The sequence below is a fragment of the Gracilinanus agilis genome, chromosome 5, assembly GCF_016433145.1.
Source record: "Gracilinanus agilis isolate LMUSP501 chromosome 5, AgileGrace, whole genome shotgun sequence".
Classification (NCBI taxonomy): domain Eukaryota; kingdom Metazoa; phylum Chordata; class Mammalia; order Didelphimorphia; family Didelphidae; genus Gracilinanus; species Gracilinanus agilis.
In genome coordinates this window covers 156,911,180-156,924,274 of record NC_058134.1, presented here as the reverse complement: position 1 = coordinate 156,924,274, position 13,095 = coordinate 156,911,180, and the positions used below count along the sequence as shown (strand labels likewise).

The window sequence follows — 13,095 nt, the reverse complement described above, 5'->3', positions numbered from 1 at the left end:
GAGCACCAGACTTGGAATCAGGAAGACTCATCTTTCTGAGTTCATATCTTGCTTCAGACACTTAGCCACTGTGTGACCTTGAGCAAGTCACTTAACCATATTTTCCTCAGTTTCTTCATCTGTAAAATGAGCTGGAGAAGGAGATGGCAAATCATTCTGGTATCTTTGCCAAGAAAACCCCACGTAAGGTCAAGAAGAATGGCAGAACTAACAACAACTTTTGCCATCAGGTTCCATATGGAGCACAATAGCTAACATTTTCTTTTGGCAACAGTTCTCAGTTGATCATCCATTTATCTGACAAGGCATGTGACAAAAAAACCCATCTGACTGTTTTATTTATAAGCAGCTAACTGTGTACTACCGAAAGAAGCTAACTCTGGAGTCAGAGAAACTTGGGTTCAAACCCCACCTTGATGGAACCTTGGATAGACCTCTTAATCTCCCTGACTCTTATTTTCCTAATTAGCAAAATGAAGGGATTGGTCTATAAAGCCTCTGAGGTCACTTTGGCCCTAAATCTAGCCCCAGAATGCTATGGTTTTACCCAATATCTTATAAGTGGTACTAAGTGGCACATATCACTTCACATATGGCAGAGACAAAATTCGAAAACCGGGGTCTCTGGTTTCCACTCTAGCAGGAAGGAGGTTACTTAACCTCTGATTGCCTGACAAAAGGATCAGCTGCATCCATTGGAGAAGGAAACAGTAAACCACTCCAGTATCTTGGCCAAGAAAAGCCCATGGGCAGCTATGATCCATGGGGTCACGAACAGTCAGACACAACTGAAAAACCACAATAAATACTTTTCTTTTGAACCATACCGATTCCTGTATCAGGCAGGATTTAAACCCAGATTATTTGGGATTAAGGGCCAGTTCCCTCTCTGCTGCTCTATCCTGTCTTTCACTGCTCAGCAAATCAACAAATAATAGAGTTAGAAAAGGTCTTAGAGACCATTTTCACTAAATCTTTCATTTTGCAGCCAAGAAAACTAAGACCCAGGAATGTGAAGTCACTTGCCTAAATTAATACAGAAAGTCAGTGACAGAGCCACGAGGTCTTCTATGTCCCAAACTAGCCATATTTCTGTTCCACCAGCAGGCTTCCTCCTCAGAGCATTCACGGTTGACAGTTATTTCTTTTTTTCATAAGCCTCCTTCTGATTCAGGGATTCACAAGCTTGTATGTGTGACAACTTTTTAATTAGAGAAGCAGTTATCATCTATTTATGACTAGAAAAGAGGAGATTTCACAACCAGAGAAAAAAGCCCCTTTCTTTCCCTTTTCTTTGGAGACTACACTTAAAGCTGGAGCAATCACTTAAGAGAGCTGGGTAGAAGAGCCGTCAGCCCTCCCCAGTAGACCGCCATATATCTTGTATGGTGTAGAGGTTTTGCTAAGAGATGCCATTACATCTCCTGAGATTCCAGGCACACCACTTGACCCACTGAAGTAAAACACCTTGAATTATGCCTTATCCTTGGGAGAGATGCCAGAAAGTAGGCAGCATTGTCTTGGCTAAGATTTAACTCTCTCTCTTCCTTGGAAGTGATCTTTAATAACAGTCATTTGAGGCGAGGGAAGGAGGGAGGTTCCAAGGGCTGTGTGTTTGGGAATCCAAACCTGAATTAAAATGATACCTGATTTACATGGAAATATATTGCAAAATGCAAAACTAATGCAGCAACATAATTTCATGTTCCCCTTGCCTCTGGCTGATTATTGCAAATTAAATTTTGTACTCATCAGCCCAAGCTGTGAGAGTTTATGCCAAATGCTGTAAAGATACATTTGCACAATTTGTGAAATATGTGACTTCTGCGGAGGTGCTCTCTGCTGCAATTTTTACTGGCTTTACAGTTAGGCTTTCAAGTGTAATTCAGATTTGAAAATGTTCTGTGACAACTGCTCATTTGGACCAAGAGACTTTTCCACCTTCAATTCCCTCCTCTTTGAATGTAGCATTAGTAGGGGATGACTGAACTTGGTGGAGGATACTTTAGGACCATAGTAAATGTCTACAGAATAAAGAAGAGAGAGCGCCATGGAGAAGAGACCACCTTTCCCTTCCCTGTCAGCCAAGGAGAATCAGCAGCCTTGGGCGCTTATAACTATCTCATTCAGAGAAGGGACATAGATTATGATTGGGTTTTTTTCCCAAGTGGATGATTTCTTGCTAAGCAAAAACAATGACTGAGAGGTCCACATCCAACATGTTTTCAGGGAGATCAGAGTCTGGAGAAAAGCTGAGCAACTTTAGCTTATAAAAAAGACAAAAGATAATCAAGAAGTATATTGCTATGACATTGGAAAAGAAAATAGTAATAATGTTAAAATAAAAATAGAAAAAAGATGGAAGTTAACCAGAAAGATTATAATCTGTCTTCATTCTTACTAGTAATAGCATTTATATGGGGTTGTGAGGTGGCACAGGGGATAGAGCACTGGGTTTGGAATCAGGAAGATTCATCTTCCTCAGATTAAATCTGGTTTCAGATACTTACTAGCTGTGAGACCTTGAACAAGTCACAACCCTATTTGTCTCAGTTCCTCATCTGTTAAATAAGGTGCAGAAGGAAATGGCAAACCAGCCCAGTATCTTTGCCAAGAAAACCACAAATGGGGTCACAAAGAATCAGAAACATCTGAAAAATGACTGAACAACAATAATATTATTATCCCCATTTTATAGATTAAGAAATTGAGACTGGGTGAAGTTAAGTGACTTGCTCAAGGTCACATACCCAGTATGTATCTGAGACAAGATCCAAGCCCAATGATATATCCACTGCACTACCTAGCTGTCCTCATATAAATGCTAACTACAGTGATTAGAAGATAATAATTAGTAACAAAAGCAAGCATAATAATAATGTTAAAAATACTCAGTATTATTATTTATTTCTCCTCCTACCCAGTAAAATGTAGGAACTTGTCACGGCTAGGGTCCTTGGTCCTCCCATCCATCTACTGTCATTATACTGTCACCTGTGATGATCTCATTCCCTTCCATGATTTAAAATATCAAGCTTTCTGTAGCAGAGAAGAGGGAGCAGCAACTAAGGGCCCAGGATGGCACATCTTCAAAGGGTAGGGCTGACTGAGGGAGACCAGGGGCATAGCAAATGCAAGAAAAGAAAAAGTATACAAGTCCCAGGGAAAGACAGCAGAGGGAGAACCAAGAATGGATACTCTTGCATCCACAAAAAAAAATGTCAAAGGTTAGTGGAAATTTGCATGGGAAAAGGCAATTGTTTATTTCTGGAAGAACACCCCCATGCAAAAAAAAAGCCTAATAACCCCAAATATAATAAGAGCTAAGATTTTTATAGTATTTCACACAAGTTATACCTTCTGAGCCTCACAATAACCTTATAAGGCAGATAATTTCATTTTATTGTGGTTTTTTAACTTGTAATAGTAGCAGTTCCTGAAAAAAATTCCCTCTGCCATGCAAGTATTAAAGTCTTAAAATAGACTCTTTCCTTTTTTTGTTTGTGTCATAGAACTCTAATCATTTCATGAAGCCTATGAGTCCCATTTCAGAATTATGCTTTTAAATGTATAAAATAAAATCCATAGGATTGCCAAGGAGACCTATACTATTGAAATAAAGATGTATTTTTCCCCATATGAGTTCATGGACCCTCTGCAATCTATGGATCTCAAGTTCAGAACCCATTGTACATTGAGAAGTGACTGTTCCAGGCTTATATAATCAGTAGGTCAAAGTTCTGCTCGACCCCTTCAATCATTAAACTGACCCCAGTGAGTTCTAGTTTCTGATGATAGGAGAAACACCTCCAGATCCATGGAGTTTCTAAGAGAAGTGATGTGAAGCCAAGAATGCTGTTCAGTAATTTTTCAGGTGTGTCCAATATTTCATGACCCTCCTTGGGATTTTCTTGGCAAAGATATTAGATTAGTTGCCATTTCATTCCAGCTCATTTTACAAATGAAGAAACTGAGACAAACAGGGTAAAGTGATTTGACCAGGGTTGCATAGTTAATTAAATGTCTGAGGCCAGATTCAAACTCAGGAAAAGTTCCTGACTCCAAGCCTGGTATTCTGTCCACTGTACCACCTAGCTGCCCTTTAAGCCAAGAATGTAGTCTCTAATACTCTGAAATACTCTGCCCAGACTCTGCTTTAGACTTGTAGCCATGCAAAGTTGCTAGATGTACTGTCTACCTCAAATTCACCCCATTTGCCCTCCCCCTAAAACCATCTACCTGTCCTAATTTCTTGATCTCTGCTTATGGCACCACAATTCTACCAATCACTCTGACATAAACATTCAGTCCCCTTTTATTTCTCCTTTCTCTTTATTTCTCCTATCTGAGCAGTTGCAAGATACTGTTCATAGAAATTTCCACAAACCCCAACAACTTTATCTTTTATCTTTCCTCTCCTTTCCATTTAAATTGTAACCCTCTAGTCCAAGCCCTTATTACCTCTTGACCAGATCTAGTTTGGCCCCTTTCCACTGTGGTTCCCAGTCTTCAGATTAATCTTCCTAGTATTCAACTCTGAATATGTCACTACCTTGCAAAAACTTCAGATGTCCCCCCATTGCCAAATAAAATCCCTTTAGCTTAGTATTTGAAACTCTCTATGAGCTAACTAAAATCTTTCTTTCTAGCCTTTTCACACTGTTTTTATAGCATATTCTAGGATCTAATCAAATTCATTACTACAAAGTCTCTCACTCTTTCCAACCTCAGTACATTCCCAATGTCTTAAGTATCTTTTTCACCTCTCCATTCCTATCTGCCTCTATAAATTCCATTCCTCCATTCAACTGCTTTATCTTGCACATAATTTACTCCAATTGCCAAATCCCAACCTTTTCCGCCATTTTCTAAATTTCTAAAATCTCTCCCAGCAGTTTGCTCTCTCTTAAATTTCTGAGGACAGTGACAGTTTCTTTCTAATTCATCTTCCTCTCCTTAGAGCTTTGTTGAATGCCTTGAACAGTAAGCATTTAACAAATACGTTACACTGAATTGAAGACAAGGATGACTGATTTCTGAGTTTATTGCAAAAAGGGCAGCAGATTTATACTCTAACAATAACCATTTCAACCAAGTCAATTGGAGGGGAAGGATAAAAAGGCACAGACAAGTTCTTTAAATGTAGGGACTAGGTGGGAAAACGGAGTGAAGAGGTTAACATTTTGCTCTGTAGCCTAAGGACAAAAATATTAGAATATTACTCACAGCAAAAGGAGGTCAAAATAAATGAAATATTATTGGGGAGAAGGGTGGAAGAGACAAACGTAACTGAATCTAGTTTTGTGCCCCAGTTACAGACCCTGGTCTTTCACAATGAATGTGACATCCATATTACCAATTGCAATCCTCAGGGATTCTCCCTTAAGAATATGCTCAGGGAATATATCACATTTTCTTTCAATGACAGTGTGAATGTTTATATCTTTTGTAGCTTCAGCCCACTCTCATATCCTTTTGAGCATGTATATCTCTTCTGAGAGATATAAGGTGCATCTGAAAAGCCTTGCAGATGGCAGAATGCATATCGACTTCTAAGATACCTCTGTCTTCATCAAAATAATAATAATTCACATTTATGTAGCACTTTCAAGTTTACAAGGAGATTTCATTACTCCAACTCTTGAGGCATGTTATGCAACAGTTATTGTGTATAATCAGTCACTAATGCAGAGGCATTCTAAAATAACTTCAAGATATATATATATAGATATAGATATAGATAATCTTAGTAAAGAATCTGAGGGAGCTGCCTGAGATACACAGAAGTAAGAGTTAATCCAAGGTACTATTTGTAATATGCATCAAAAGTGGAATTTGTACCCAGTTCTTCCTTTAAACCCAGGTCTCCCTGACCTGAGCAGCTAGGTGGTGCAGTAGATACAGTGTCAACTTTGGAGTCAGGAGGACCTGAATTCAAATCTAGCCTTGGACACTTACTAATTATGTGATCCTGGGCAAGTCACTTAACCCTGTTTCCCTCTGTTTCCACAACTATATAATAAACTGGATAAGGAAATGACAAATCTCTCCAGTATCTCTGGCAAGAAAACTCCAAATGGGGCAGGAAAGGTCTGAAATGACTGAACAACAAACTTCCTGACTCCAAACATCATGCTCTACCCACTGCTTAGCTACCTCTAATGGGGTTAGAATATCCCTTTGGTAAAGATGAACTAAACTTAGTGACCTACCAGTGTCCTATAACAGCTAATGGTCATCCTCCTAAACACCAGTTATCTTACTGAAAGACATCCACTTCCCCCAGCACTCTGATGATGACTTCCCATCTGGCTACATGCCATTATAGATACCATTAAAAGAAATTATTTTAAATAGTGTTAAATTTGTGTTAAATTGATCCAGACTAAATATTGGAATTCCATACAGAAGTCTGCAGAAAGACATGAATAATGAGTCAGTGATCCAGAAAAATCACTGAGTAAATAAAATGAATTTATATAACACTTTGTATTTTAAATTTCATTATAACCTTTTTACTGCATTAATTATTCTAAATAACAGTTCATTTCACAATAGGGGAAGACTGTTGAACAGATAGAATCTCATTTGTCTGGGGGCAATTTGCATTTAGTCTCATTGGGTGACAGATGGATTTACTAAATGAGTCACCTAAGTCTTTACTAGCCCTAAGAGTCTTTGATGTATATTTTTTATCCTTCAAATTTTCCTCATTTGGGGCCTGGGACAGACATGATGAAAAAAAATCCCCAGAGAGTTTTCAGTCCCATATTCTCAAACATTCATTCTGCTGAAGAAAGAAGAATCTTGTTTTAGAGGTTGAAAGAATAATTCAATATCAAAGAGTTTCCTGATTTATAGCCTCCCAATTAGAGAATCGCCTAGTGACCATCTCAGGTGTGTTTAATCAATTCTTTTCTTTCTCTTCACATAACCTACAGTTTACCCATTGATGAGTGAGGGAAGGAGAGAGAAAGAAAGAGAGAGAGAGAGAGAGAGAGAGAGAGAGAGAGAGAGAGAGAGAGAGAGAGAGAGAGAGAGAGAGAGAGAGAGCGCATTTTTCTCTGTGCCAGTTTCTGACATGAACAGTTTTCAACCTCCTCAAATATGACAACCAGAAAATGAGATCTCTCTTGTCACTGCCTGTGACATTTAATTGCTGATTTGGTCCACTAACTCTTGGAGACTTTCAATTTTAATGTAGCAGCATAATAATTGTTTGTTTTTCTTTCTCCTGACTATCTCTAATCACTTTATTTCCAACTTGTACAAGGACTGATAAAGGACATGTGCTTCACTAAGAAAATAACAGCTTGTCTTTGGATCATGTTTTGCTAAAGAACAAAAATTCTGCAGAGACAACTTTTCAATCCTGGTTTTTTGGTTTCTGTGTTTGGTTTGGTTTGGTTTTTTAAGCAGAGGAATGCTTTGGTATTTTATTCTTTTATTACTTTTGTTCAGTTCTTCTAGATGGAAACTTTTAGTTTTCTGTCTCTTAAAATATGAGATATTAAGTTTTAGAAATATAATCAAAAAACAACTTATAATAGGTCTCACTCTATTTATTTGGTGTGTTTGTCCATATCCAACTATTAATGTTGATGGTTTGGGGAGAGAACTGCTGAAACATATATCTTTGTCTCAAAGATTTTCCACTCTTTTTTTCTTTACTTTTGACTTTAGTGCAGAATTATAATTTGTAAAAGGTAAAAAGACTTCACCGACAGTCTGGCTAATTATTTTTAACTTACCAAATGAGAACACTTTTAAGAGTTCTAAATGGGGAACCAATCCACAGAGCCACCAAAGGAATAATTTGGTGTGATTATTTTTCATCTTGTTATTCCTCTGTTTGAAAAACTCCTTTTGAGTATACTAATCAAGTTGTGAGAGGGAAATGATACCGTTATTCCTAATTATAGGGTGTTCATTTCTTTTAATCAGGGTATCAATACCTGTGTACTGAAATAGGCAGACAAACTTCTCAATGATGGATCAGCTTACACATTAGAAAAAAACATCCTTTGGTTGCAAGCTAACCATTTATTTCCTCAGTTATTTCGCTTGGTTTCTTTCTGTTATATCTACTTGGTCTGAGATATTACTTCTTATGAGCAAATGATTAGAATCTGATAAATTGCTCTACAGTTGATTCAGAATCCAAAGTTTTCTAGTTAGCTGATGTTGTCATCATTAAACATAAGTCTACAATGAATAAATTTTTAAAAATAAATTTATCACTCACATGTAATATGAATTAACTTTTCTAAGACAATAGGAAATTAGGAGACTATTTGCTGGATAAAATTTAATGTCTTTTGAAGAGTTAATGTTGGGGGGCAGCTGGGTGGTTCAGTGGACTAAGAACCAGTTCCAGAGATGGGAGGTCCTGGGTTCAAAGCTGGCCTCAGATACTTCCTAGTTGTGTGACCCTGGGCAAGTCACTTGACTCCCATTGCCTAACCCTTATCAGTCTTCTGCCTTAGTATTGATTCTAAGATGGAAGGTAAGGGTTTAAAAAAAAAGTTAATGGTAATTCATCTCATAGATAGATATGTATATAGATATATAAACCCTAAATATATACATATATTTAATCTATATATACATATATGTGTAAACTTTAAATATAAATCCTAAATTCTCAGGCAGAGGCAGCTAGGTGGCTCACTGGATAGAGCACTGAGCCTATCAAATCTAGCTTTAGACACTTACTAGCTGAATGACCTTGGGCAAGCCACTTAACTTCTGTTTGCCTAGGAGGCAGCTTGGTGACTCAATGGATAGAACACTGGGCCTGGAATCAGGAAGACTGATTTTTAATTCATTCTCAGAAACTTACTAGCTGTGTGACCTTGGGCAAGTCAATTAACTTCTGTTTGCTCCATTGCACTGGAGAAGGAAATGGCAAACCACCCCAGTACCTTTGCCAGGAAAATCCCATGGATAGATATTACCTTGGTACATTCCTACAAGGTTACAAAGAGTCAGACACAATTGAACAAGAACAACAAAATTCTCAGGTTCCACCTACTTCCATAAGACCAAATGTATAGTAGTTATTTTTTATATATTATAGTAGTATAATTTTAATACCTATATGAATACACACATTATATATTTTATATATGTATACATAAAACCCTTGTATATGTATGTGTATATGTATATTATAGAGAGATAGATACAAATCACCACGAGGCAAAGATCTAGAATATTCAACAACTAAATCTGTAGCTCCTTCAAAACCCCAGTAATGAGTGATATGATGGTTTCTCTGCCGTGTGTTTGTTCCAGGGGAGCCGTGTCCAGAAAACGGGAGGAGTCCAGGCTCTGTGTCCACCCACCACAGCTCGCCACGCAGTGACTACGCCGCCTACACCAACAGCAACCACGCTGCTCCCAGCAGTAATGCTTCTCCCCCCGAAGGCTTCGCATCACACAGCCTCCAAACCAGTGACGTGGTCATACATCGCAAAGAGAACGAAGGGTTTGGTTTCGTCATCATCAGTTCCTTGAACAGGCCTGAGTCCGGATCCACAATAAGTAAGCAGCCGGTTTTCTTAAGGGTGAAATAGATAAAAAATAATGTGTTTGCTAAATGAATGGATGAACAAAACGTTTGTGTGTGGGTTAAGAGAGTGAGATCAAGAGGAGGGAGGGAAAGTGTGCGTGTGTGTAAAGTCGTCAGATGAAGTCACTCTTCTAAGCTACAAGCAAGTTCTACTTCCTCCATCCAGTTTTCATTAAAAGACACTGTTTTTTTTTTTTGAGGCTAATCAGGCTTGATCTTGAAGATGGGTGTCTGTCTAGTAGAGTGTTCTTGAAGTAATCCCAACAGTCAGCCCCAAAAACAAACCGAAAGGCAGAAGGAAGGGAAGGAGAAGAAGAGTGGATAAAATGATGAGTTAACTCTACAGTGAAAACCACAGAATGATGTATGTTAGCCATAGCAATAGTTAGATATTTGAACAAAGGATTCACAATATTGGAAGAGGTTGAACAGCAAAAAAAGAGGAATAGAGGAACTGATTCTCGTTTTATACATGGTCTGAGAAGTTTGAGGATTCCTAATGTATATGCAGGCAGCAAGACGAATAAAACTGACACAGTCTCATCATGAAAAAATACCATCTCCACTCTATCCTTACAAACTTACTCTTTGTTTAAGTTAAATGGTTATGACACTCAATGTCATCGTACTCATAACTTTGGAGAGGAAGTAATGCTCAGATAGCACCAAACCCACCCAATCTTTAGCAAAAATGAGAACTTGATTATTGTAAAGTTAACATTATTGGAAAACTACCAGATTTAAATGGAGAGGAGAATTGCCCTGCTGAGCAGCAACAATGACAAATGCATGAATGAAAACCACAGAAGAAGCATTCAACCTCAGCACACACGGCCAAGGGATGAGTTCCATAAATCTGAAAGTACAATTTCATTTCTCTTCTTCTTCATGATAAACTGTAGAAATAAATCTGATCTTTACATGCAGATTAAAAGCAGGATTTTTGTCAGTATGATGGAGTCACCAAGATTAAAGGGACATAAGACTAAAGATTTCCATGAATTATATAAACACCTTACCAATAATTTAGACCTGTCGAGATAGTCACAGGAAACTTTAGCAGCCATTCCTTTCAGTTGTTTATTCAGGCAGAGACAAATCAAAATCAGGGAAACAGGATTTAAACCAAGCTAGTGAGGAGCTCTTACCATTTGTGTTCTTCAGGGAAAGGTGACAATGACTAATGAAATGAGGGAAGAAAAAGGTTTAAATCCAAAATGGAAAGTATGTTCGATTCACACAAAAAAGTGGTACCCAGTGGTATAATCTTGCCCACCTTGTCATTTGGGTCTATTTCTAAGTGCAAATAATAAAAAATGTGAATGAATTCTTCGCAAAAGGCTACAATAAAACCTTTCTACTGGTTAGACATTCATGGACTAGTTATGGAAAGGAATAGGTCTGCATTTTAGGACATAGAGGATTTCAGGCAGTATGTGACGGTTTCTTTTTAGCATTATTAACAAGAACTTGAAAAAACAACTTACACTTCTAAAATGACCATCATTGTCTGTGTCACTCCCAAGAAGGAAAATATCCTCTTCCGTCATTTAAAAGGATACTTCTTGTTTACCTTTTCCTCCGTGCTTTTTTTTCAAGCTTAAAGAATCAGAAATATACATTGCCTCATACTCTCCCCAAAAAGCAAAGACCATATGAATAACACTTAGGTTTGTGGTTTATCATCAGCTACCTGTTCCTAAAAAGTTTCAATGGCTAATGTTCTTTTGGGGACTGTATTATACATTGAACCTTTATAATAATTTTGAACTCTAATTTTGAAGAGTAATGCTAAGTGTTTCATGAATGTTAACGTATCTATTTGGTGCCCTGGAGCCTTCATCAAAAATATCAAGGGCCCTTGGTATTCCACAACAGTATGAAATACAGAAGCTGGCAACTCAAGAATTTCAATCATTTCTCAGGAGGTTCAGCCTCTTTTTTTAACTTAGCCCAAGGGACATTACACATTCAAAGTTATTTTCTTGCCCACAGAGCCTATTTTCTTCCAGGATGACCTAGCAAAGTTTAAATGTGTCCTTCCAAGGGCTGTAACATTACTTCTAGACCATCATACCTGTTAAGAATAAGATGAACTTGTGCCCATCCACTCAATCTTTTGTACAGCTCTCAGTACACCATCAGGAGTCAATTAAATCAACCATTTGTCAACATCACCCACTCTCTCAGGGAAGCCAAACTTGAGATGCTGACAAAAGCCACTGCCTCATCCCTATGCGTCAACCTTCAGAAGAGTTTCCAACAGCAGAAAGTTACCTGCTTCTTTCCCAGCTCTCCATCGGTGTAGAGCCTAGAGTGACATCTCCAGTGAGACAGAGGAATCACAGCACTATCTCACCTAACTTCTTCCCACTACTATAGTGTGATATCTTGCTAATACTAGAGTTAGCACTTGAGGTAAAATTCCCCAGAGTTAACCACATGGTGAAGTAAAATCATCAAATCTTTTTTTTTATTTTAAACATTTATTAATATTTATATTTTAGAAAAGTTACGATGGTTACATGATTTATGCTCTTACTTTCCCCTTCACCCCCCCGACCTCCCCCCTCCCCTGGCCAATGCACATTTCCACTGGTTTTAACATGTGTCATTAATCAAGACCTATTTCCAAATTGTTGATAGTTGCATTGGTGTGGTACTTTCGATCCCCAATCAAAAATCATAAAATCTTAAAATTATAAGCTATATCTTGCAGATATTACCTGAAACTAGAATCCTTTTTACAATATTCCTCATGTGATGGAGGATTCACCATCTCCTAAGGGAATCTGTTGACTGATTGTTTAATTTTAATTGCTATGAAGTTTTTCCCTATATTAAACCAAAACCTGACTCCTTGGAACTTAGAATTATTTATTCATTCAATTGATCAATAGACATTTGTTGAACACCTACCATAAGCAGGATACTATACTGGATTTTGGAGAAATTAGCATTTTAAATAGGAAATAAGCTCCTTAGGGAAGTTACAGTTCCTAGATTAGAATGAGGAAAAGGAAAAGACAGATAATTATAAAATGCATTTTATCCTACGTGCATTAGAGGTCCAAAACTTGGGACATCTAAGTGGTGAGGTCAGTATTAGAGAGGATTGACATGCCTTTAGATCCCAGAGTTGAAAAATACCTCAAAAGTCCTTTAATCTAATCCTATCCTGAAGCTTCTTTATCTAAAATAATAATAGGAACTAGCACTTACCATGTGTCAGGCACTGTGCTAAGTCCTTTATAAAATTATTTTATTTGATCCTCACAGGTAATTGCTAATATGATTGCTATTTTACAAATGTAGAAACTGAGGAAAATAGAGACTAAGGGGCTTCCCCAAAGTCAAACAGCTAGTAAGAGTCTGAGGTCAAATTTGAACTCAGTTCTTCCTGACTCTGGGTGCTCTATCCACTATGCCAGCTAGCTGCCTACAATAAAAGATACATATGCCAGTCTCATGGTTTTGAAATTGGCACAAAGCCTTGTTTAACTGCAGCCATTATAGATAGA

At 37.7% G+C, this 13,095-nt stretch overlaps 1 protein-coding gene across 2 annotated transcripts in view; it reads left to right on the top strand.

Annotated features, from left to right (window-relative positions):
* Nucleotides 1-13,095, top strand: part of MAGI2 (membrane associated guanylate kinase, WW and PDZ domain containing 2) — a 1,708,818-nt gene that overhangs the window by 1,484,292 nt on the left and 211,431 nt on the right. For both annotated transcript variants that reach the window (XM_044678723.1, XM_044678722.1), the window contains one exon: nucleotides 9,298-9,546. In XM_044678723.1, coding sequence (XP_044534658.1) covers nucleotides 9,298-9,546 — 249 coding nt within the window. The remainder of the gene's footprint in view (nucleotides 1-9,297; nucleotides 9,547-13,095) is intronic.